At 36.4% G+C, this 27,111-nt stretch overlaps 1 protein-coding gene across 2 annotated transcripts in view; it reads left to right on the top strand.

Annotated features, from left to right (window-relative positions):
* Positions 1-27,111, top strand: part of LOC147620543 (putative LRR receptor-like serine/threonine-protein kinase At1g67720) — a 150,717-nt gene that overhangs the window by 52,657 nt on the left and 70,949 nt on the right. For both annotated transcript variants that reach the window (XR_015269944.1, XM_086824768.1), the window contains exon 3: positions 9,265-9,731. Coding sequence is in view for 1 of the 2 variants with exons in the window: in XM_086824768.1 (XP_086680894.1) it covers positions 9,265-9,731 (467 nt within the window). In the remaining variant the exon portion in view is untranslated. The remainder of the gene's footprint in view (positions 1-9,264; positions 9,732-27,111) is intronic.

The following is a 27,111-nucleotide window of genomic DNA, read 5'->3' as shown; positions in this document are numbered from 1 at the left end:
GATTCTTGGAGAGGCTATAGAAACACCTTAAGTTAATTTTGAACCCTTAATGGTCCAAAATCGCTTGAGTGATCAACACTAATCAAGGTATTAGTAAAGATAATTTTTGTTAATTATGCAAAAATACCATGATTTATAGAGCAGGATAAGAGGGGAAAATCAAGGGGGTTTTGAGATACGAGTTGATATGAGCTTGTAGCAACTCCCTAATGGTGTGAATGAACTACCAATTTCACCCAAACACTTAGATTAGGGTTATCTAAGCCTTCATTAGATTCAAAAGTTAAGTTTATGTTAGTGTAGAAAACAGAGGCTCAATGGAGCATGTAATTCAAGCCCTTGCACCACTAATCTTTTTTGAACAACCTTCAATGTGCTATCAGATCAATGTGTTAGCTTGAGTCTTGAGCCCATAAAAATTTCATTAAGCACATTAATCACTTCTTAATCTTAATTCTACCAAGGAAGGTCTCCATGAAGCACACAATATATCGATTACTGTGAGTCGAATTTCACAAAAGGAATGCCATAGCCATGTTTGTAGCTATCCAAAACCACTAGACCTCAAATGAATTAAACCAATTCGATGCAGAGCTCTCAAATTTGTGGAGTTTATAGAAAAACATGGTAATTATTATTTGATGCTCTTGGTTGCTATGCACATTTACCACAAATAGGCTAGGGAAAATATGCCCTTATGAGTGTTGTAAACAACCCTAAGAGGGTTTTGGCATTGGGAATATGTGCAATGAGAAATCAAGCCTCCAATGCCTAGAGGTGATGAAGGAGAAGAGGAAAAAAGTAAGTAATGGTTAACACCTAATTAAACTTAATCCAAAAGTGATTTAGATATTTTTGGAGGTTGGAGAAAAATCTTGGATCTATGCTCTAATACCATTTAAGAATTCATGGTGTCTCATAATATGTGATCAAGGTTTCATGAGTGTATGATTAATACTTACGCAAAGAGATTAAAGTAATCACGTGGGATAAGCAAAATAACAATGTAATTAGGAGAGAACAAGCGTATTAGATTGATAATGAGAGTCCCATTATCTAGGCTAAGTATAAGAAAAAGGGAGCCTAGTTAACTCCTTGATCAACTCCTACAATCTCTCCTTCTTCCTAGAATATCTCCTACAAACACCATGATTATCTCTCCATGATTCTAGCTTTCCCTTATTTGTGGTGGGCTGATTGGCATCTCCTTTACCACTGGCATTTGTAGAGATTTCCCCGTGAATATAAATCTATTAAGCTGGTTACTCTTTGGTGATTACAAATAACCTTTGATCAATCTAGACCATATGACCCATTATCCCCTAAGATTAAATACATTAGTATTTTGGTGCATATTTAAATTATTGACTTTATGCATAATACTATGCATAGGACGCTGCATAGACTTGAAAATTACTAGTGCATATAAAACAAATAAATTGAATGTTTCCATAGCATCCAAGGGTGCATCATAAGAAAATATGATGTGTATTAAAGGCTTACATATGGAGAGCTTTCCAACTTTCTTGGATGGGTTTTCTTTGTATCTTGGTTAGGGTGCACTAGTCTCTTACATCTAGTCCAAAAACAATGGGGTTGGATTATGTAATTAATTTGGCATGTTTCCATGTGAAACTTGAGTCCATGTTTCCATGAGTTCTCATTGTTTATCATTGAATATACTATCTTACAACTATTCCCAATGTGGTGGTATATACATGTGATATTGTTTTAAACAAATGAGTCTCTAAGTCGTTCCTACTCTCCTACATGGATACTCCTTAAAGTAAATGTAGAAACTAAAAAAACTAAATATTGATGGGATTTTTTTCTTAACACTTTAAAACTCTCTTTCATGTCCAAGAAGGTAAAAAATATATTACACGAAACATATAAGTTTAAGCTATCTTATGTTTTATAAGAAATATGGAACTATGTTTGATAAACTCTAGTTCTATGTAATAGAGTGACAAGAATCCTTTCACACTAGAAAATCGATTCCCACTTTTTACCTGGTATATCTAATGTTTGCATTTGACCAGGCATACGTTTATGTTCAATTTTTACTTGTTTGACAATGCAAGCATTCACGCACCAAGGATCGAATATCATGTTTCATGTTTGGCCAAAAGAACAAACTTTTGATTTTGAGGTAGGTTTTGTTAAATCCCGGATGACCAGAGAAAGGAGTGTTGTGGCATTCATGCATGATTTGTTCTTTCAAAGAAGATGTGAAAGGAATACATACACGATTCCCAAAATAAAGATTGCCTTTATACAAATGAAAGTTTCCCTCAAACATTTCATGTGGATGTTCTTTCAAATAAGCAAGGATTTTGGAATAAAAAGGATCACTTTGCACTTGAACCCGAATTTCATCAATCAAATTTGTTCGTACAACACTCAAAATATTACACGAAGGAATTCGACTTAAAGCATCTCTGCCACTTTGTTTTCTTTACCCACAATGTACTTGAAGTCAAAATCATACTCACTAAACAATTGAATCCATCTCTTTTGTTGATTATTAAGTAATGGTTGTGTAAAAATGTATTTTAAACTTTGATGATCGGTTCTCAATTCAAATTTTACACCAAGTAAGAGATGTCTCCAATGTTTTAAAGCATGAATAACCGCAAGCATTTCCAAATCATGTACAGCATAATTCAATTCATGTTTCCTTAACTTTTGTGACTCATATGCAACTACCCTCCCGTCTTGAGACAAAACACATCCAATTTCAAAAACACTAGCATCACAAGCAACAACAAAGGGTTTCCCCATCTCAGGAATCTTTAAAATACAGTTTTCAGCCACCTTTTGTTTTAAGGTCTCAAATGCTTTTTGACATGATGCATTCCAAGCAAACCCTTTAGTTTTCTTAGTGAGATCGGTCAAAGGACTTGCAATCTTAGAAAAATCACGAATATGTGCCCTCTCAAATTGTGCCAACCTAATGAAGCTCCTCACATCTTACACACTGGATCAATATGAATCCCATCTTTAGAAATAAACCTTCCCAAGTAAAAAAGCTTATCCTTAGCAAAGAAGCATTTACTCATTTTGGCATACAATTTATGATCACACAACACTTGGAGAGTTTTCTTAAGGTGAATTTCATGTTCCTCATTGTTCTTTGAATATACAAATATGTCATCCAAGAAAACACATATAAACTCATCAAGATAAGGATGAAATATATTATTCATCAAACACATGAAGGTTGCAGGTGCATTTGTCAATCCAAAAGCCAAAACAATAAATTTATATAGTGACCATATTGTGTGCGAAATGCAGTTTTGGGTATATCTTCTTGCTTTATTCGGATTTGGTGATAACCTAAACGTAAGTCAATCTTTGAAAACACTTTAGCCCCGCTCAATTGACGTAACAAATCATCTATGTGTGGCAAAGGATATTTGTTTTTGATGGTCTGTTTACTCAACCCCCTATAGTCAATACAAAGTCGATATGACCCATCCTTCTTCTTTTGGAAAAGAACGGGACTTCCCCAAGGAGATACACTAGGCCTAATGAAGCCCTTCTTAATGAGGTTGTCCAATTGCAATTTGAGTTCTTTTAACTCCTCAATGTTGAACTTATAGGGAGCTCTAGAATAGGGTTTAGATCCTGGGTATAACTCAATTGCATGATCTACAGACCTAGGAGGAGGTAATCCCGACAAATCATCAGGAAAAACATCTTTATACTCCTCCAAAAGTTTGTCCACTTATAAAGGATTTTCGGGTTTCTCCTCCTCTTTCAACTCATTTGCAAATATTAGAAAAGTCTCACAGCCTTGTTTTATATTCCTCAAGAGTTTTATTGTTGCAGAAATAAGAACTCCCTTGTTATCTTTTTCAAGCCTTGTGTTGAGTGTTGGTTTTGTGTTTGAATGTAAGAGTTCTACCTTCGCAATCAATCAATGCATGATTACCCACTAGCCAATCCATGCTAATGATTACGTCTCGCTCACCCATGTCTATAACATAAAAGTTTCCTTTGTGTTCAGTTTTAGCCAACGTAAAAGAAAGATTTTCAACGTACCCACTTATGTAATGTATTCTCCCATTAGCCAACTCAACCGGGCATTTTATATCTTTTCTTTTCCTTTACATGTGAGCTTGTTAAATTTTCATCACGAATAGTACCATGACATGGCACATCAGAATGCCTAACATTCTTCCGTAACCGACCTCACTAAGGTTTTCACAATAGAATTTCCCATTAGAGGAATCTCTTGGTCCATTAAGTGTGTGTAATTGATACTCTTCATTTGAGTCTTCATTTGAGTCACACATACAGTTCTTTGCACCGACTTCTATAGAATCATTAATTGATGTATCCTAGCTACTCATCTCATCAAACACAATATCCATGCTAGCTTGCATCTTAGGCATAGTAGTGGGATTATAGTATCTATATTCTTTCTAGTCAAGGGAATAACCAATGAATATCATTTCTCTACCTTGTGACCATATCAATTCTTACTTCATCTCGTATAGAACATAATTAATGCACCAAAACACTTTCAATTATGCCAAATCTAGCTTTTTGTCAATGAATGTTTTTTCATGTATAATGTAGTAAATTTTTATTCAGGCATCATACCATGAACTACTATAGTGTGAGCCTCATTTATAATATATAAACTCTAGTTGCTACTATGTTACTTCAAAAATAACGAGGCATCCCTTACTTATTCCATCAATGCACAAGGAACTTCTGCAATATGCTTGGTTTGCCTTTCTACAATCCCATTTTGTTGAGGGGTGTACCTACACTATCACTTTATTGTATTCTCACTTAAATAGTCATTGATATCATTAGAGGAATGTTCTGTAGGACTACCATTTGACCTTAGGCTTTTTATGTGTATGCCTTTTTTTTCGTACAACAAATTCAAACCTCTAAAAGTGAGTAATGCTTCGCTTCTCTCTTTCATGAAAAATACATCCGCACTTTATATAATAATTTTGTGGTCATCAATGAAAGATACATAATAATTTTGTGGTTATAATCAATGAAAGATACATAATAATTGTATCCTCATCATCAATGAAATACACATAATAATTATGTCCTCTAGTTGATGTCATCTTTATTGGTCAGGAAGAATGTACCACATCCAAAGGTCTCTAACTTTCATGTTTATCATGAAGAAATTTGCATGCTTATCGTGCTTTTCCAATTGGCATGCTTCACATACTTTGTTACTTCCATCCACTTTGAACTTTAGAAAACCTTTAATTATACTTTGGGCTTGTATATTCTTTGGTTGCTGAATACTTACATGTCTAATGTGTTTTTATGCCAAATATTAATGTTTGCAATCACATGTATACTATGTGACATCATGATACAACCTTCACTTCAGGCATACTTACATTTAATGTAAACATTTTGTAAACTACTTTTCCCTTACAACCGAGAAATACTAGCTATTTAAATCTTGCGCATAACATCATCCCATGAGAACCATTACTTGAAAACCATTCTCAATCATTTTTCCATTAAAAACCAAGTTCTTTGTTATGTTCCGCACATGAACCACATCAACAAGATACTTCAATTTTTCATCCTACGTAAGAAAAGATACTTTTTGAACATGCACAACAGGGTGAGCTATAATTACCACCTTTTTCCATCCTACATAGACATAGATACTTTCTACACATGTGTAATAGGGTGCACTATGATTATCACCCTTTCTTACATTTAACCTAATTTTTCTAAATATATTTTTACATAACCAAGTTTTTCCAAATCCCTTAATTTTTTGAACCACTCACCATGGCTCATTGTGTGGTTAGAGGTACCTGAGTAATCAATAAACTATACATCGCTTGAATGTGATACAACTATAGACTTGGAACTAAGCATACACTACATCACAAGAAGTTGGTTACTTAAATCCCTTTATGGTAACTTCCCACTTTTTATATCATTTTTCTTTTTATAACAGTCCTTTGTTATATGCCCTTCTTTTTTACAATAATAATAGTTCATGCGTTTTCCACTTTGGTTTCTTTGCCACACACCTCTCTTCTCTAGCTCCCCATATCTCTAAAGTGGCCTCTTCTATCTGTTTATGATTGAGAATCATGTTGTTGTTATCCATGATTTTTACTTCCTTATTGGCTTGGCTTGTAGCTTGTGGCCTGTAGCTCAACCTCTAAATGAAGATTTTCTTGTACTTTGCCTATGTGAGAGTAGAAGGCCTTCCTATATATGAACAGAATGATTTAGTCCAAAATATCCTCACTAATCAAAAGGGCTATAAGGTCCTCAAAAATAGGGAATTTTTCTTGAGATATTATACATGTCTAAAACTAGTCACAAACTTTTCCAAGTCTGAATTGGCCGACACCAACAAATCGTCATCAACTAGTCCTCCGAAAAGAGTGGGCATCTATAAGCCTTTAAATCTTTAATGAGTAATAATTGATTCTATTCTTATTCCTTTACACGTGTTGATTTAACTACACCTTCCTAGCCTTGTTACTTGTGTTATACACCATAACCAAGGTTATATAGCCTTGTTACTTGTGTTATACATCTTTGGTACGTGTGCTATACACCTTTACCAAGGTTAGCCATGCCATGCCTTAAAGGCATGTACTAGTCGAGGAGTGATATTTTACTTTAAGTTTAGGCTCCTTCTCCTCACTTGTAAAAAACTCCCTATATCCTTTTCCCATCAGGAAGTTTGTCATCTTGAACTTACACGCTTGGTGTTATTCTTGTGAAGCTTCTTACTCATAATATGAGAAAGACTGTTAGCAGACCTTGTTACCTACAATAACTCTTTCCAACACCAAATTTGATATTTTTTATCGCAAACAAAACTTATAGTAACTTTTGGACTCAGAGTAATCCTATAATCTCTAATAATATGTCTAGCATATAGAAACATAATTATTAGTGATGCTACAAACCTATTACGGAATGACTTTATGTGAATAATCTGTCTAGCAAATAGAAACCCAATTACTAGTGGTACTACAAACCTAGTATGCAAACACTTTATGTGAATTAAACATAAATATACATCTTTTATATATGTGCAAATACCACAACCTCTGTAGGCACTTAAAAACAACCACTATGAATAATAGTTTCTACAAAAAATGCACAAAAACAAATGCTACACATCTAAAAACCGTCACTCTTGATACTTCAATAGAGTGTCTACAAATACCTTACAAGGCCAAAAAAGGGGTCCAAAACTACTCTAGCTTGCTCTAGAAATATGAGTAAGGCCCTTTTGGTCCTACTAATAGTACACAGTGTGATTTTATTTCACCAATTGCTTCACCAAAGATGCTTTATAAATTATGGAAGTGCCCCCTCTTGTTGTATCTCATGCCATTGTCCCTCACTAGCAGCGACCTATATCTCATGACGTTGTCCCTCACTAGCAGTGACCTATAAAACTTTTCTTGTGAATCAAAGGGAAAGAGAAAAATTTACTCTTACCTATGTATCATGTCCTTTTCTTATCTCTTAAGATCCTTTATGTGTATCAAGGTGCTCTTATACCATTAAAAGATAGTGAGGGAGAGAGTGAGACTGAGCTCCTTCCAAGCAATCTTCTTCATGCACACTTTCACCAACACAGGTGCTTTCACATTCATTCAAACGCCTACATGAATATTATTATTCTTCCTTACTCATTTTTACATAACAAAGGGAAGTTACTCTGCTACCAAAATAAATAAGGTGTTCTAGTGTGCAAACCCGACTATATGAGCTTGCACTATAACTATGCCATAAAACCAATATGGCTATGATACAACTTGTAATCCAGTGGCGTTATCTCACCAACCATGGGAATGCCACAAGCTTGGAGGTGTCATTCCGGCATGCCATAAGTGTGGAGGTGTCATCCTTGAGGCCATCCATATTTGCACTAGGTTACCTTTATATCTTAATAATTTTTTATTTTTATTAATTTAAGGATAAGGACTTACATTTCTACCATACCCACTGCTTACACAACATTGAGGTTTAACATTAAGGTTTTAATGTCATGTAATTAAACTTGTTATCTCAATAATTTTTACTTCAAATCATTGAAGGCTAACGATTCACATTTTTATCATACCCATTTCTTAGAAAACTTTCAAGTTTAACTTCAAGTAATTAGGAAAATTTGAGAATTAACCTTTAAAAATGCAATCTTTGAGGCTATAAAATGGTTTGACTCATCAGAAAAAACTGTTTATTTAATCTTATGTAATTTTTTTAATCTTTATACATTTTTTTTTCATAATTTTCATACCGAATTTCTAAGGCTTCAATATTGGAAATATTAATGCTATGGGCCCAAGGGTGGCTAGTCACCAATATGGCCAAATCTAAAAAACTAATGGATGTAACTAGTGCCAATATGGCCAAATTTTTTCTAGTCTCTCAATAATACCGATGTTAAAAGGTTTTTATAGGCATAGTTTTGCAATTGATACTACTTTATGGACTACGTTTACACATCAAGTACGATGGTATGCAAATGTTCATTCGAACCTGTATCAAACCTAGTCATGGTTACCCCACATCTCTAGGTCAATACAGATACACTATGCGACCCATTGGACACAAATCATTTTTTCATCATAGTGTGATTACTCCCTTACCTTATCATCACACTCTTAACAATTTTAATATCCATCTAGGCTCTTGTACTTATGTGGGTGTGGAATAATGTAGCCTACCTTTTTATCTTTGCTTAATAAAATATACTCTAATTATCTCTATCAATGCCTTATACTATGCCTAAGTTATGTTTTTCTAGAGAAAGATTACGTATTTTGTAAGTGTTATAAATTTACACCACCATACATTTGTCTCATACCGTAGCATCGTTAGCGGTTTGATACTAGTAGTGATTAGCACAAAAACTTAAAGGGCATATACTAAATGTCGATTTCTTAGTCAAGACATTGAAAGGGCATATGAATTCAAGACATTAAAAGGGTTTATACTAAACCTCCATATCTTAATCAAGACATTGAAAGGGCATACGATTTTAAGACATTAAAACGGTATATGTTTTCCTTTCCCAATTCTGTGGATCTCTTTTTCTTACCTTCCCTTTTAAGGGATAAACTCCCCTTGCAAGGGTACTAAAGCCTTCACATTCTAAATTTGATAGTGCTACTCTTTAAGATCTCAAAAAAAGATGCGACACATTGATTTTTTACCTTCACTATTTTCTCTTTTTTTAAATTACCTCTTACGATACTTCAAATGTTTATTGATTAGGTATCCAGATGATCCATTTGATCGAATTTGGATCGCAAACACAACTACTCCAATTCTTTCCACACGCTCAAGCATAAACATCATAGCCTATGATCCGGAGGAACCTCCTAGTAAGGTCATGGCAACAGCTATAACGACAAACGCTTCAAGGAACCTTACTTTTGTTTTCGATGATTTTGGAGGAATTGGTGGCTTTTACATAGAACTACACTTTGCAGAGGTTTTACCCCCTATTCAACGTCAATTTTCTTTATTAGCTGATCAGAAGGTTACAACTGAGGGAATCTTACCCCCAAACCTTACCTCAATCCCTGCGGTGATTAATCAACAAGCAAACTTTCCAAGTCCCTTGCAATTGATCCTTGTTCCTGCCGCTACCTCTACGGATCCACCACTTCTCAATGCAATCGAAATGCTTAAATGGTCTGAAGATCAACTCCAGACAGCAGGGACATATATTCAAGATTGTAAGTAACATGTGAAAATTAGTATAAATGCAGCTTTAATATTGATGAATTTGTTTGTGAAACTTTTGGATGTATTTTATTGTTGCAAGTCTTCACATTTTTGGGTCTAGGGGGTTGTTTATTTATTTAAAAAATATAATTGATGATTTGAAATCATAATGATTAAAAGTTGAAACATGATTAAATTACACCTAGAAGAACCAAAATCCAATTGAAATGGTAATCGAATCAAATTGTTTTTAAAAATCATAAATAATTATACTCATTTTAATTTTCAAACTTGATTGAATTGGATATATATATATATATATAGAGAGAGAGAGAGAGAGAGAGAGAGAGAGAGAGATTGATTTTCATAATTGCCCAATGTTGACAACATCGTGTGGGTATTGATGGTGGGAATCCATGACCATCTCCCATTTAGATGCTACAAATATTCTAGTTTGATTCCATGACCTTGAACATCGACCCATCCCCTATAGAGGCAAGAAATAATTTAGTGTGGTGAGAGTGGCTCTTTAGCCTAACACTAGTAGGATCTAATTGGTTGGTTTTGGAGGGATCTTCCCTTTCAATAAAGGCTCTGAATTTTCCTTTCTTTGTTTCACATTTGGGCCAACCTCTTCTTTTACAAAACCTACAGTTTAACCCACAAGTATCTTTTAAAGTACTCTTTCCCTTCAATTATTAGCACTATAGCCTTGTGTTGTCTAGTCACCATTGCCTACTGTAACCGATCTAGTGCCTCATGGGAGACCCAAAAATATTACCTTTCGTATTGCTTTAAGTCATTGAATATTTAGTGGATGTTTTTTCTTAGGCTATTAATATTTAAGCCAATCAATGTTTTCTTCATTACATGGGAGGAAATTTCTTTTTGGGTCACAAAATGCATGTGTCTCTATTGTATAAAGAGGATGGCATAGGGCTTACCATGCATCTCATAAACACTTGAATCTTGGCTATTTTGATCTCCGTTTGACATTCAACCATGGATATTGGAATGAGACAGAGGTGGAAGCTCATTAAAAGCATTTCCACCCCACCACACACATAGTGAGATTGATAAAGTGAGGCCATTGATAACATATAAAAAAAATCTCCATTTAGTTGAGCATCATCCATGCCCTACAAGAAAGAAGGAATTGTTTCTTAGAAAAAATGGGGTGCACGCTGCAAGAGCATCACATAGCTTTCTCAAGCATATGGATTTCACACCTGTTCTTCACCAAGTGGGGATGATGAATTGAAATTACAAGCCTCCAATGTTTCTTTTTCCACCCCTGACATTCTGAATGGTAGGCATACATAGAGGGAGCCCCCCTTCCCTCCATTTTCAAGAGTGGCCATGTATAGAGAGAGGCCCCCTCAATTTTCAAGAGTGGCCATGCGTAGAGGGAGGCCCCATCCGTTTTCGAGAGTGGTCATGCAAAGAGGGAGGCCCTATCTATTTTCAAGAGTTTCCATGCATAGAGGAAGCCCCCCTCCATTTTCAAGAGTGGCCATAGCATAGAGGGAGGCCCCCTCCATTTTCAAGAGTGGCCATAGCATAGAGGGAGGCCCTCTCTATTTTCAAGACTGGACATGCATAGAGGGATCCCCCCTCCATTTTCAAGAGTGGCCATGCATAGAGGGAGTCCCCCTCCATTTGCTTTTTGGAGAGATGTTTATATATTTGCTTTTTGGAGAGATGTTTTTAGATTGCATTTCATATATACATTTTCTTTTGACTAAGAAAAGGATATTTTCACTAAAAATAATAAAATCTTCCACATGGGAATGTTGGAATGGTCTCACATAGTATGCATTCAAAATATACCATACTTAATTAAAGAGGTGAGAAGCATGAACATCCAAGCTCCAATAAGTTATCTAATGGACTAATATAACTAGTATCTCATCATGTGATAAATGAAGAACTATACCAAAACCATCACCGTTAATAGTGTCGAAGGCCATGACCACATTCTTAACTCACACCATTGTGGTGGAAATCCTCATATTGGTCCATGGTAAGCTCCATGGTTGAGCACATGTATGATCTCATGCCAAACCTAAAAAGGATCTTTAAAAACCCCTTAGCTAGCCTGAAAACTTTTGAGGTTGCCTTCTTAGGGGCCTTCATAAAGAATGCAATAGCCAAGTACCCATCGTAAGATCTTAAAAAACTATAGCAATAAAAAGGTGAAGATACCCACCAGTTTAAGTGAAATTGCAAGATATCCAAAAATAATAGCCATGGGAAGGTGAAAATCTCCAAGAATCTGTCAATCATGCCCTTTTTTTTAAGAGTACTATACATGAGGGTTGATGGCTCTGACAAACTAGTGTACCCATCTCTTGGCTCATGTTGATAGGGTCATTTCAAGGGGATCTTGCAAAGCAGGTGAGGTAGCTAGTGGATCCATCCCTTGATTCATTTAGAGAGGGTGGTTGATCCCGTTGCAGCTACCATTCTCCTTAGTCCCACTATAAAGGAGAAAATGGCAAAGCTTTGGAAAGCCAGATGTGCATTGTAAGAGACTTTACATCTGTAAGGGCATGGGGATTACAACATGATGGATTGTGAAGCTATCATTAATGCCCTAGTACTATACATGAGGATTTCTGGATCTGATATACTAGTGGATCCATCCATTGATTTATATAGAGAGGGCGAGGTAGCCAAGAAAGGGAATCTTGCAAAAAGCACCACTCTCCTTAGTCCCATGACGAGGGAGAAAGTGGCAAATTCTTGGAAAGCCACATGTGCATTGTAAGAGACTTTACATTCTTAAGGTGATGGGGATAACGTGTATGATGATAGCAATCAAATAATCATGAGTTTGAATTTAGAACACACTTATACAATTAGGGAGACTATTATTTTGGTTGGTTTCCTCGTGCGAGCTTTTTAAAAATTTCTGAGCTTTTTTTAAACTCTAGATCATTGAGGAATTGTTTTTTCCAATCTTGGATATGCGATATTTTTTTTACATTTTTGCGTGTTTTTTTTGCATCTAAGCTTTATAACAAAATACCTTGAATAAATCATTAGAAAGAACATGAGTTACACATGGAGAAATATGGGGTAGCCTAATCTACACTAGCAATATGGGGTAGTGTAGATTAGGAAAGCACAAGTTACACATGGAGAAATATGGGGTAGCCTAATATACACTGCCAATAAGGTAGCATAATCTACACTACCAATATGGAGAAATATGGGACCTAGTGTAATATACACTACAAATATGGGGTAGCCTACTCTACACTACTGGTAAATATGGAGAAATATGGGGTAGCCTAATCCACACTACCAAGATAGGGTAGCCTACTCTACAATACCAATGTATAGAGAAACTCTAGCATCGACAACGTCCTATGGTTCTTTTCTTTCATGCCAACATGCACTTAGAACGATATCTCCATGGCTCACGAATGATCCATTGTACTATGTCTATGTCTATAAACATTTAAAAGAAAGAAGAGTCACACTTTTAAAAAGGAGTGCTCATCAAGGAGTCCCAAAACTCCATCATTAGATTTGAAACTTTTTTGGGTGTAGAATTTTGCATTTTTAACATAAACAATGAGCCGCCCCAGAAGGCCCAAAAATGGTAGAATCGATTGTAAACACACTTATTTTTCAACCATCTTTCTTTGGATGTTCAGGAAAGCGGGTGTTGCTAGCCTCTAGATTATCAACACCAATGCTAAAGGTCCATGGGATGGTGACACCCCCCTTTCCTGAACATTAGCAGTAGTCCGAGAAAAATGGTCGGAATAGAGGCATCTTTATTGTTGATTCTACCATTTTTGGGCTTTTAGAGCTTATTTATACAGTTAAAAGTGCCAAGTTCTATATACAAAAGAACATTTTGAATCTAATGTACATGTATTTAATCCCCTTGAGTCCCCTTTTACTCTTAATATTGGTTGGCACTGATGTATTGAGTATATGGTTGCATAAATGTTCCAAATTTCCACAATGCTCAAAAAAGCTTGTGATAAAAGGCTCGTAGAAAAGGAATTAGATATTGATCATACTATGAGCTAGCACCCATATATATTGAAGTGAAATATGTTGAACATGTAAAAAAAGGAATTAGATATTGATCATACAATGAGCTAGCACCCATATATATTGAAGTAAAATATGTTGAAGACATGGAATGGATCTTTATCCTCATTGTATGATTGTTATATATTATATCCCCTTAAATATTATAAGTTATATTAGATAGGCAAATATAGTGTCCCTTGTCAAATAATGTAGGTCATGTGTAAACATCTTGAGTGATAGGTAAATATATTGTTGTTATGGTGTTGATCTTGATGCTATAAACTTAGTATGCTAGTCTTAACTTTAAAAAAAGCTCACAAAATTTACAAAAAAGCTCAAGTGTAGAAGCTTGCAAAAATCACACCCCACTAAATATGTGATATTAGTTTTGCTTTTCCCTCCCCAAAACATCTGTGTATTACATGACACAATGAATTAATTAAGTCTTCACTTTTCACTCACACACACTTAGGTGACGTTGCCTAGATACACTACTTAATGTCTTGATTATAATTATGATAAAATGATATAGATAATGTTGTTCAATCATGTATTTACCAGATACTTGATAATAATCAAGAATATTAATGACTTTAACAATTCACAACACTATAAAGACGTATTTACAAGATAATGGAGAAGATTAACAATTCATAATAATTAAGAAGATTAATAATTTTCATAGTTCACAACACTATGAAGACATTATAATGTTCATGAAAGATATGCAAAAGACATAATGTATATTGGTTCATTTTTATAATTCAATTTTTTGAATGTAAATTTAAATTCCAAGAAAAAGAGCAGTTATCTTAGGTTGTACCTCCACTTAATTTGTAAATGCGTTCAGGTTATCCTTGAGCACCAGGTGTGTGTCAGGATGCTTCTTGGCCCCCAAGGTTCCCTTTCAAGTCTTTGTTTTCTTCCTCTATCTTCAAAGTCTTGTTCCTTCGACTTCTATTTGTTTGATGATATCAATTTTCACAATCTTCTTACCCTCTCTCCAATGTGAGGATATTGGTGTGGGGAATACATTTAATTTCACGTGGAAAATGTAATGTCAGCATGTAGGAGAGAGAAATATTGTGTTAGCTATGGGGGTAAGGCCTTGGATGCACGTGTATGTGTGAAGCTGAGATGATTTAAGAATAAGGCAAGGCCTTATATGGCTTTGATCTTTAAGGTTTCATTCCAGGGCTAAAACCTTTAACACTCTCAATATTCCAAGGATTCCTTCTAAGGCAAGCATCCTTTTCCTCCCTTTTATTCCTCTTAAAAGTTGCACTTCACCCACCATGTACACTACCTCCATGTGTGGCACCATTATCATAATGCAGCCTAAGTTAAATGTTCCATATACTCTTACAAAGGTTCCTAAATAAATTTTCCAAGGCCATGGGACTTAGGACATCATGTTGAGTGAACATTCTTGTTCAACTATGTTCATAGGTTCTTGGGGATATTTTTCTTCTTCAATGATTGCTTTATTTAGTTACTTGGTGGTTGCCATTATTTCGTAGGGGACATGAGAATCAGTTGGAAACATGCACCAGCTCTCAGATAACCTTGCACACAGGATGCCTTAGTGTGCACAATCATAATAAATCAAATGTTTAAATATATGTAAACATGAATTAAATGTTTACATATATGTATAATTATCTTTTTTAATTGGTACAATGTCCACCAACACTAAGGATCCGATTGACCCTTGGCAAGGTGTCTCCACATGTCAAGGGTGTGATTCATCACTCAACGGGAGATGATGGATTGTTAAGACAAATCCTACTTCCATTTCATTGTCTCCAACTATATCAACGTATACATTCCCTTGCATCACCTCGATCTTTTCCCTATACATGGAGACTCAAGGCACCACCATTCTCGACCAAATCAATTGAGAGCATTAGCAACACATAGCCAAATAAGCATTTTCCACAAATCAAGTGAGAGTTAGAAATCCACAGTCAAATAACCACTTATTAATAATTGAAATAAAACCCAAAAGATTAAATTTTTATAATATTCATTGAGTGGATAAATAAATAAAGCAGTGTAATACAATAAATAGAATGCAAGTGTAGTCATAACATGAGGTTCCCCATCCTTTTCGAGGCTCAAAAAAATATCCAACAACATGGCTTGTGAAATCTAATAATTTCAACATCCCCATAAAATATATTCCATGTGTGTGTGAAGCCAAAAACACAAATATATGTTATAACTAAAGAAATGGCCAAAAATATTAGATGCCCATAAATTGATCTATGTACCTCACACATATAACAAAGATTTAGGTGCATGCCATGCAAAAAAGTTATTTGGATCACCTCAAACATGGACTTATTTAAAAAACAACCTAATCGTTTCTTGGCTTTTATGATCAAACCTCTATTTTCTCAAGAACGATGTGTGGTCTCTGGGTGATGGCCTCTATATACCACCAGTGGGCACACAATAAAGAAAAGTAATGGGATCAAAATTGGGGGACACTAGAATCCCATCTCCAAGGGCACCAACCAACCTGGCAACTATCCCCAGCCCTACAAAACTGACTCAATGGGACTCTTCAACACCTTGCCAACCTCCCTCTATCTCACCTTCCTCTTCAAATTTTCCTCCCAGGTAAGCTCTTCTCTCTGAAAGCTTTGATCATGTACCTAAAAGTCTCTCCTGACACAAGTCACAACCTTCTGACCAAATGCACTTCCAACGGACACATAACAGTCTCATTTAGCCTTCGAAATCCTTCCTCTTGTCCCCAGTTAGAATCTTTTCCTCCAAGATCCTCTCATGTCTTCCAAAATCAACTCACCATATGTACTCAACCCCAAGAACTCCCTGGATCTCCTCCTGACCCTCTTCTAACCCCTCTCTGACTAATGCAGATTGTATTCTTCCTTAGACCCGACTGACTCGGAACCCTTATCTGACACAAAAACTTCTCCCAATGTCCTGAAACATTCACAGGTTATCAAGTAGCTCTCAACTCAAAGAAATATCACATAACAGGCTCTTTACTAACTGGAACTGACCCATGGCTACCTCCGAAATGACTATACCCAACCAAAGCAACTAACTTGACCCAGCTGAAGAAGATTCTCACTTCTTTGCATCCACTGACAACTCTAAACCCTTAGAACATTCAAATCAAGTGAGGATCTGGTGTTATAACCACTCTGCTGACACAATCTACACCTAGCTGACTCTAGATAAACTCTTATCCCACTATCCCATCTAACTGTTTGTCAGTTGAGACCCATAAACACTTTCCCCAATCTCAAACATGTCAAAGCAAGTAATCTACACCATCAGTTGACATCTCTAATGTTCAACTGACACAGAGATGGCTCTATGCCTTCTCAATTGATTCTGACAGAGAACCAGTTCCATAGTCATCACACTCACACACTCAAGGGCTCCATTTTCATAAACTCAATCAAAACCACATCTTCACCACAACTGAAACATCAAAAGAACATGATTTTTATATAAACAGTATGTTTTCTCCAGGAATACAAGAAAACACTTCTCTATCTCAACAACCATGAGCCATGGGCACACACATATAAGAAGAAAACACAAAAGTACAATGCTTCCCCTCAGGTGAATCACAACATCACATTTTCAAAATCTTGAGATCCACTGTCTCACATGACAAGCCTTACAAACCATCACACACTGACACAAAACAACAACAACTGAACAGAATGGAGTTGGTTCAAGTCTCTAACGGGGCTTAGCTCCTCAAAGATCCAAGGGGATGCATCACCTTCAAGACTCTCCAGCTCTATGCTCTCACGCCACTTTGATCCAATCCACTCTCTCATACTGCATTGGTTTCTCTTCAAAAAGTTGGAAAGTATATGCAGGAAACTCCAGCCTGCAACTAATAGTCTCTGCAAGAGCCCACTCAACTGTAGACCTTCTTTGGTGGTCTTTCTATCCTCACTTCTATCAACTACACTCCAACTACATGTGCATATTGCGTCAACTCTTCCTCTTCAAGGCCATCGGCTTCTTTCTTGAACCTTACATCGCCCATCTTCTGCATTACACCACACACTTTCTATTTTCATTTTGAGCACCTTCATTATCCATTTGATTGCCACACATATTTTTCCACTTGGGCATCACACACCTTCATACATATCTATCTTCTATCTACATATCATGCTTAGGATGGGCTTGAGATCTCACAATGTAGAAAGTAATCTTTAGAGGATCTCATTAAAATTCACGTGTACCCGTCCTTAATTACAATCCATTATTATTTCAGAACTAGAATCTCAACCTTGACAAGGTAACAATAGGGCTTATTCTCTAAAGCATTGATTCTTGTACACAAGTCATTTTGTAGCTAATTTGGCTTACAAGACATGGTACACTCATTTTATAGCTGATCTTTATTTCCTCCTTAAAAAATATCAACTTTATGGCATCATTCAAGATGTACAAACAACACCACCCATATGACCAACAAGTTTTACAAGTGCACTAACCTAAATGCAACAATATTATTTCAACATAATCTACTTACCTCTCAACATCCCTAGGTATACATGACCTTAAAAAGGGGATCTAGCATTCTTAGGTAAGAGAAAGATTTAAATACTGTGTACAAAATTATTCTAAGAATTCAATAATGTCTTGCCCACAATGAATCTTTATCTTGTTGGAGACACATCATAAGGGAGCTCCCAAATAAGAAGCAAGCTATAATATATAACTCCCCCATGTCACAAGTTTTTACCTTTTCATTTACCTTTACACTTGCACCTAGCCCCATCATGATGAGTAGCTTCTTTTGGTATATTTTAGTAATAGATGCAATTTTACTGGTTTTAACCTTTTCCTTTAAACTTTGCACTTGCACCTAGCCTTTAAACTTTGCACTTGCACCTAGCCTTGTCATGATGAGTAGCTACTTTTGGTATATTTTAGTAGTAGATGTAATTTGATTGGTTTGTGAGCTGAACTTAGGCATGCATTCTGGATATCAATGTATATTAATGTAACCTTGCATTGAAATCATTACATTAAACACCTTGATGAAGATTTCTCTTCTCTCAACTTTGATAAAATCTTTACACATAGCAAGACTAGTTGGTTCTAGGGTTTAGCCTTGCAAAAATGAAGTGCTAGGGTTTGTAAAGGTAGTGGAAAAGAGGAACATGGAGAGAGAATGAGATCCACACATGATAACATCTTGGATGAGATTTGAGACTCTTAAAAATAAAAGGATTTAAATAAAAGAAAATAAATAACCCCTCTTTTTTATAGAGAAAGCCTCAGTTCTACACCCATCTACATAATTTTCATCTCCAATGATAGATTGCCATGTGTACAAACCTAGCAGTTCATATTTACAAGGTCAAAACCACCGAGCTAACCATCGGCATAGAATCCATCATAAACAATTAGTGTGGTCCTTACTAGTGTGACAACAAAAATTGATATTTTTTTTTATAATAATAGTAAGGTGGAAACTTGTGGGAGAATCTTGCAAGGCCCACAATGTGATGGAGAAGCTAGCCATGGAAACATGGGAACCGAGAAGCGTGATGGAGAAGCTATCGACGGGATACGGCTTTTGGTGGCTAATCTCGTTGCCACTTGTCAATAATTTAATGATGACTACTTTATTTCATGTAATAACAAATATGGGCTTGATACTAATTAGAATAATTAGTAGAATGATTGTAGATGTGAGTATGAGTGGAGTGAATCATTGTAAATACCATGTGTATGAATTATAAATACCTTGGTATGGGAATAGAGTGGTTTGAGAGTGAAATATTATTGGATTGTATTGGGAAGATAGAAATGAGTCATGTATTTAGGGTAGGCCAAATGTCTACATGGACTCAATAAGATACTTAAATAAGATGGAGACCATATGCCAAGCACATGAAGGGAATGTGGAGGAGTGTGGAGAAGTGTGGGATCAAGAGGAATCCTTCTAGAAATCCTAAGTGGAATATGGAGGATGTGGACATGTGGAAAAGAGAGGGTCCCTATGAGATCCATGTGGAGGAGTGTGGAGAAGTGTGGGATCAAGAGGAATCCTTCTAGAAATCCTAAGTGGAATATGGAGGATGTGGACATGTGGAAAAGAGAGGGTGACTTTTTCAATTTTAAAAGATTCATGAGCATCTTTAGATGGGAAACTTATCAAAATGTGCCCAAGAGGACAATTGATGGTGACCCATGTTCTTATGTCACCAGGGGTGAAGGAATCTACTGGCTGGAATTGTAATAGGGTGAGAGTTTCTCTATAAAAGAGGCCTCTCTACTCCCTCTCAAATACCTCATTTTTTTCTCTCCTTGTAGCTATGCCATAGCCTTGTATCTAGCTCCTCCTATGCTTTTCCATCTCCCTTAAGCATTAGTCTCACCTACTCTTGTGGTCCTCTCCAATTGGAAGTCTCTTTTGCTGCCTTTCTCTATCTTTTCCCTCTTCGCTTTAGAGCTTACTCTATCTTTTCCCTCTTCGCTTTAGAGCTTACTGTGTCCACATGAGTAGCTTGCTTCCAAATCTATTATAAGAGGATCCTCTACTCCCTTGGGTGACCTCAATCCACCATGTATCTTGGAAGTTACTTTTCTAGTGAGGGAAATCGTTCCCTCTCCCCACAGTTTGCAGGCGGGTATAGAAAGTTTTGGTATTGTTCACTAAAACAGTCATAACTTTGTTCTCGCTTCTCTGTTTTTTATGAAACTTGTATCAAAATCTTAGTTTTTTAAAGCTCTATCCATTGATGTTTTCAGTACTCTATTTTTAGTGGCAAAGTTATGGCTGTCTGATCAGAGCAGACTGTGTATTTGGGATAGTTTTTTGACACTTCTCACTAAAACACTCATAACTTTGTGCTCGCTTCTCTGTTTTTTATGAAACTTATATCAAAATCTTTATTTTTTCAAGCTCTATCCATTGATGTTTTCAATGTTATATCAAAATCTTTATTTTTTCAAGCTCTATCCATTGATGTTTTCAATGTCTTTTCTGAGTAGCACAGAAAAAGTTATGGCTATCTGATTAGAGCAGACTGTGTATTTGGGACAGTTTTGACACTTCTCACTAAAACAATCATAACTTTGTGCTCGCTTCTCCTATTTTTATGTCAAAATCTTTGTTTTTTCAATCTCTATCCATTGATGTTTTTGATTAGTACAGAAAAAGTTATAGCTATCTGGTCAGAGCAAATTATTCACTTTGGGACGTTTTATTGGTTTTTTTCTTTTTTTTGAAAATGATGCGGCCCAACCATCCAATCCGTCCAAATGAGCCATATCAATATACCCCTTTCACTTCAATTCACATCGTATTGAGCCAAAAGATTTTCTTCCAGCAAAGACTTGCCCTCACTTTGGAGCTTATCTCGGCTCAAATTAATGCTTCCCTAGAGCCTTTCCTATTTCCTCTTCTAGACTATAATCTCACCTTTGATGTCTATGTATTTGCTTTGATCCAGGGAGATAGACGGTGAGAGTTTGTTCATGTTGCTTTCTTTGACACCGAGATCGCCTCCACTTCCTCAACCTTTGGGTTTGAGACATGACCAAAGTTAAACCTCCAACTTTGTGTCACACTAGATCTAATTGAAGTGGTAATTTTATGTGCAAGTGCTATATGTGAGCATAATAGTGGTAGTGCAGCACACAAGAGAGGGATTAAATAGCTATTAAATTAGAATAACTATATTTGTGTGAACACACTATTAGGCACCACCATAAATGTGACTCTTCGTATCATACACACCAACAGTTTACAGAACCTGCTTGTATGTAATTGACAAGGATTTTGAACCTGCTTGTGTGTTTTGCAATCGTTGGAAATATTAATAAAATCGTGGACCTAAATTCATTGGAGGTCGCTTCTCCCTTCTGCTGGCAATAATCCCTCCCCTTGCAAGATGCAAGACTATTGATCCCTCTATGTAACATGCACAACAGTCGATTGTGCATCATGGAGCAAAGCAAGAAGAACAGCCACCTACTAGCCCCTCTATAAAAGAAGAAACAATGGCAATTTCTGATAGCCTATGAAACCATGCAAATTCAATCACCTCTAAATTTCTCCTCAATCTCTTTGAGGATCCCCACATTCTCTGGGTGAAGAAAATTCAAAGGACATCCCAATCAAAGGGCTCGGTTGAAGCCCATGGCGACCTTGCCCTAATTTTTTCTGATTATATTGATGACTATACAAGAAAGGTAGTTCCACAGCTTTTACCTTTATGTGTTGATGCTAAGCATTTTATGTGTTGATGCTAAGCATAATCAGCACCCACATGTATTGATGACTATACAAGAAAGGTAGTTCCACACCTTTTACCTTTATGTGTTGATGCTAAGCATAATCAGCACCCACATGTATTGTATGTCGGGCTAGTCCCTTACTCCTTAACGGTCTAAATAGTGCCCAGCTAAGCCTATTCTTCGCCCGGGCATCACATCTTGCTAATGCTACTTACTGTCAAGGTCGATGTCCCAATTCTAAAATTGAATTGATGGCACATGTAATTTTAGCCTAGGTTTAGCCTAGAAAAATAAATCTCCGGTAGTTCAAAATCAAATCCCATTTTCATGTCCCTCTTTTGTTTTAGATGGGGGAATTTTAGAATAATTATATTTGTGCATTGGGCACCATCGTAAATGTGCCTCTTCGTATCATGCGCACTGGCGGTTACAAAACCTGTCTCTATATAATCGACAAGGATCATGCAATATAACATAACTCTATTATGCCTACTCTTGTGTACGTATCTCCCTTTTTCTCTATTTTGTGATCTCTAAGATGATGGTAATTACTTGGCTTAACATGTGCCTAATGATCAAGGCGGCGGTCTTCTTTAGCGTTGCCACAATGAGGTAGTCTTCTGTAGCGTGGGTAGCAAAGCATAGAACCTTCTACAGCGTGGGTAGCAAAGCACAGAACCTACTTTAGCATGGGTAGTAAATCACAGAACCTTCTACAAAAAGGCAGGAATGAGAAAGAAGGTGGCCATAGCTAAAATCAGAGTGCGAAAGCAACATAGTAGCGATTCTTCCAAACGAGCCCCATAACACAAGTCACTCCTGATAGAGAGGCTGCTATCTCTACTACAACTTAGGCTTTACAACTCTGCATGCTGCAAATCAAAAGTTCTTTTTCCACCATTTGTTTTTTGAAATTTGTAGGCATTTTCCCAGCCCTTTATCTATTGAGATGGTTTATGCCTCTTTGTTATTACACAAGCCTTCACTATCAAACTATTCATATGTTAAATGGTGTTGGCCTTGTTCAAACCCTAATTTAAGATATGTTTCACATTTCTTGCACCAATGTTAAGCTACTTTTTTGTGAAAGCAAGATGTGCAACTTCAAATCACTTATAATTCTTGAAAACATTTAGCTTATCCAATTGAGAGCAGCTATTAGAATTTGCATGTGTGATAAGAAGATAACAACTTCTGTCACTATGACTACATATGAATATTGTGAGGATGGGTTTAGAGAGGAAGCCCTTCTCTATAAAAAGAGAGGGAGCCTTCCTCTATAAAAAGAGAGTGATGTTTTGATTTGATTTATTTAAATCTAATTATTATTTTTTGATATGTTAGATGGAGGATAGTGATGAAGATGCTCACATGCCTCATTACTTTTTTATAAGCTACTTTATTTTGAAAGCATTATGTGCAACTTCTGATCTCTTATAATTCTTGAAAGCATTTCACCCTATCCAATTGAGAGGGAGTGTTAAAATTTGCATGTGTGATAAGAAGATAAAAAATTCTCTCAATATGATTCTAGATGAGTTTGTTGGAGGGGACGACTTCCCGAGAGGTCACTCATCCGGGTAGTGTTAACACCATTGCATGCTTTAACATCCACCCCCTTCCAAGCCACAAAAAATAGCGGAGGAGGGATGATAACAGCCCTAGTTGTCTATTATTTATGTATAACCTCATTATCCCTAGCACTATGCATGTGGTATGTAGATGGCCATGCCGCCATGACCTTTGAGCAGAATATTGTGAGAATGGGTGTATAGAGGAAGCCTTCCTCTATAAAAAGAGAGTGATGTTTTAATTTGATTTATTAAAATCCTTTTATTTTCCTTTGATATTCTAGAATGGAGGATAGTTATGAGGATACTCGCATGTGTCATTACTTTATATTTTTATAAGCTACATTATTTTGAAACTAAGCAAGATGTGTAACTTTAGATAACTTATAATTCTTGAAAGCATTTCACCTTTTCCAATGGAGAGGGAGTGCCAAAATTTGTATGTGTGATAAGAAATTGGAGATAAATATTATAGAGAGGATGGGTGTACAGAGAAAGCCTTATTCTATAAAAAGAGATGGATCCTTCCTATATAGAGAGGAAGACTTCCACTTTAAAAAGGGAGGGATCCTTCCTATATAGAAATGAAGTGATGTTTTGATTTAATTTATTCAAGTCCTCTATAGAGGAAGCCTTTCTATAAAGGATCTTTTTATAGAGGAAGCCTTCCTCTTTAAAAAGAGAGGGATCCTTCCTATATAGAAAGGAAGTGATGTTTTGATTTAATTTATTCAAGTCCTTTTATTTTTAAGAGTCCCAAACCTTATCCAATCTCTCTCTCTCTCTCTCTCTCTCTCTATATATATATATATATATATATATATATGTATGTATGTATGTATGTATGTATGTATGTATGTATGTATATATATATGTGTGTGTGTGTGTGTGTATGTATATATATATATATATATATAATCCACTACCTCTACAGAACCTAGCACTTCACCTTTACAAGGCCAAGCCCTAGATCTAACCACAAGCAATTACTCTGGACCTTAGTGGATCTAACTACTATAGAAATTTCCTGTGTGAGCAACTTATGTGATTGCATGTGTACTAGTGCAGCATGCAAGCATGGTGTTTAATAGCTCACATCTAGGAAATTGTCTTCATTGCACAGTCACTTGATAGGTACAACAATGCAAGTACTTCTAAGAAAGGTAGAGAATAAGTGAAAGGTTGGAGTAGCTCAATAGGTACTTCTATAGAAGGAAGAGAAGAAGAAAAAAGGTGGTTCCAGGTCTGAAATGAGAGTCATAACTTCTTATCATCTTAGAGAATTACATCTAACTAAGGTTGAAACATATGAAAATTATAATTGGTATCAAAACCTAACCTTGTTTTGGCAACATTTGCATGTAGGTGGTCGCAAAGTGCAAAAAAGGTGTACGATAAATAGGGAAACAATAAGCTGAACTAATAAGATATAGTCCACATTTGGGACAGTTACAAGTTTAGATTCAAAGCTTAGGGCTGCCTAAACTTCATCTTTCTTAAAACCTTTTGTGTATTCTTTGTCGACTCTATGAAATCTCTTATAATGCAGTGTGCAATTGTGAGTAGTTGGCCAAGGAAACCTTAAAAAGTTATGTGTGTGACACCTATGTGCATTTAGAATGTGTTAACATAGTTGGCCTAGGAAACCTAAAAAATGTTCTTTGTGACACGTGTGCATTTAGAACATGTTAGCATAACATATATGTGCATTTAAAATGTGTTAGTATGACACCTCTCAAGATTGAGTGTACAATGTTTAAGTTTTTTTAAAGCAAATGAAGGGAGCACATATCCTTGTACAAATATTGGATGCCCTACATCAAAGAGCACAAAAGCCTATTATTGCATCTCAATCACTAGAACATGCACATTTGATATTTTGGTCTATAACTTTACATTGACTAAAAGTGGATATATCACTATCGACATAAAAATAAAAGATTCCTGGATTGGATATCTTTGAGAGTTCGAGCCATGTAACCAAAGGAAGAGATCAAAGATTGCTATTCATTAGGTGTTGAACTTGATAGTGATGATGATTGCTGTTCATTAGGTCTTGAACTTGATAGTGATGATGATGTTGTTGAATGCATGGAGGAAGATGCTGCTTCCACCTCATCCTCCTCCTCTATTGAATTAGGGGATGTGTCTCTTGATAGTGATAGTGAATCTGTCTCTTGATAGTGATAGTGATAACCTTGTTGACATTCTTGTAGGTGTGGGATCTAATTCAATTTAAATTTTTATTTTAAAGCTACTATAGCCATTCACGTTGTTCTAAGTGTCAAGGTAAGTTGAACACAGTCAAACTGTCTGCGTCTAAGGCCTCACAATTTATTCTATTTTATTTTATGGCCACTTATACTGTAGATAGATTACTGCTTGTGATCCTCTCAAGTCTCGGTTTTTGTTACGTTTCACAGAGAAACAGTCAAATTTTCCTGTAGAAGGTAGCCATCTTTCTGAAACCAAATGTCCATATTCACAATTTGCGTGCATACATACTAGCACAGATCTGTGAGAAATCAAACAATTTTACGTGGTCTCTGAAGAAATACGTGTGACAACTGGCATCAAATATTTCTATTTTAAATATGTTTTTAATTAACTAAGCGATGCAAGCCAAAAGGCGCATCGAACATGTATAAAGCAAATAGCCACGCCTAATAAAATGTACCGATTCAGTTCTCTGTCTATGTACGCGCTTCACAGCGTTGTTCTCTTAACTCTCTGTGTAATTCAAAATTCTACATGGTATCTCACTGAGAGGTGCGCAGACCCTCCACGAATTGCCACAGCGCTCCCTTCCCTCTGGTGTTGCTGATCCGGACAGCCTCATCCGATGGCGCAAGGGAACCGCTCCTACAAGATTGACAGGCTGACGGATACCAATTTTCAACCCTGGAAGACGAAAATGATTATGATCCTACAAACACAGGATCTGATGGCTATTGTTGATGGCACCTCTGTGTGCCCCGCTCCTGCTGACCCTACACACGCGGATTGGAAGGCGAAGGACCTCAAGGCAAGGCTCGAAATGTTACTCCACATGGAAGATGCGCAGACCCAGGCGGTACGAACCCTCACCACAGCAAAGTCAATCTGGGATTATTTGATTGCTACATACGAACGGAAGAACAAAGCCTCTCAGGTAAATTTGTATAAAAAATTAAATTCATTGCATATGGAGGAAGATGGTGAGGCCGATAAATTCATTCGCCTTTGGCGTTTGGCTATGGATGACCTCATCATCTCTGGTCTTGTCCTCCCTGATGACTTTCAAGCTGTATTGCTGCTCGCTGCCTTGCCTCCCAGTTGGCAACCCTTCATTACTACCAAAACCAATGTTCCTAACCTCACATTGCCCATTCTTATCCCTTCAATCCTTGAGGAATATGAGATGCGCCGCACTGTAGTTCCCAGTACCTCTTCATCATCTACCAGCATCGCCATGTTCTCACGCAATATGCCCTCACGAGGACGCCCAAATGGCTCCTCCTTT

This window comes from Cibotium barometz, chromosome 31 (assembly GCF_041138505.1).
Source record: "Cibotium barometz isolate CiBa-2024 chromosome 31, ASM4113850v1, whole genome shotgun sequence".
Taxonomy (NCBI): domain Eukaryota; kingdom Viridiplantae; phylum Streptophyta; class Polypodiopsida; order Cyatheales; family Cibotiaceae; genus Cibotium; species Cibotium barometz.
The sequence above is the reverse complement of the archived record's forward strand: the minus strand, read 5'-3'. Positions and strand labels throughout refer to the sequence as shown.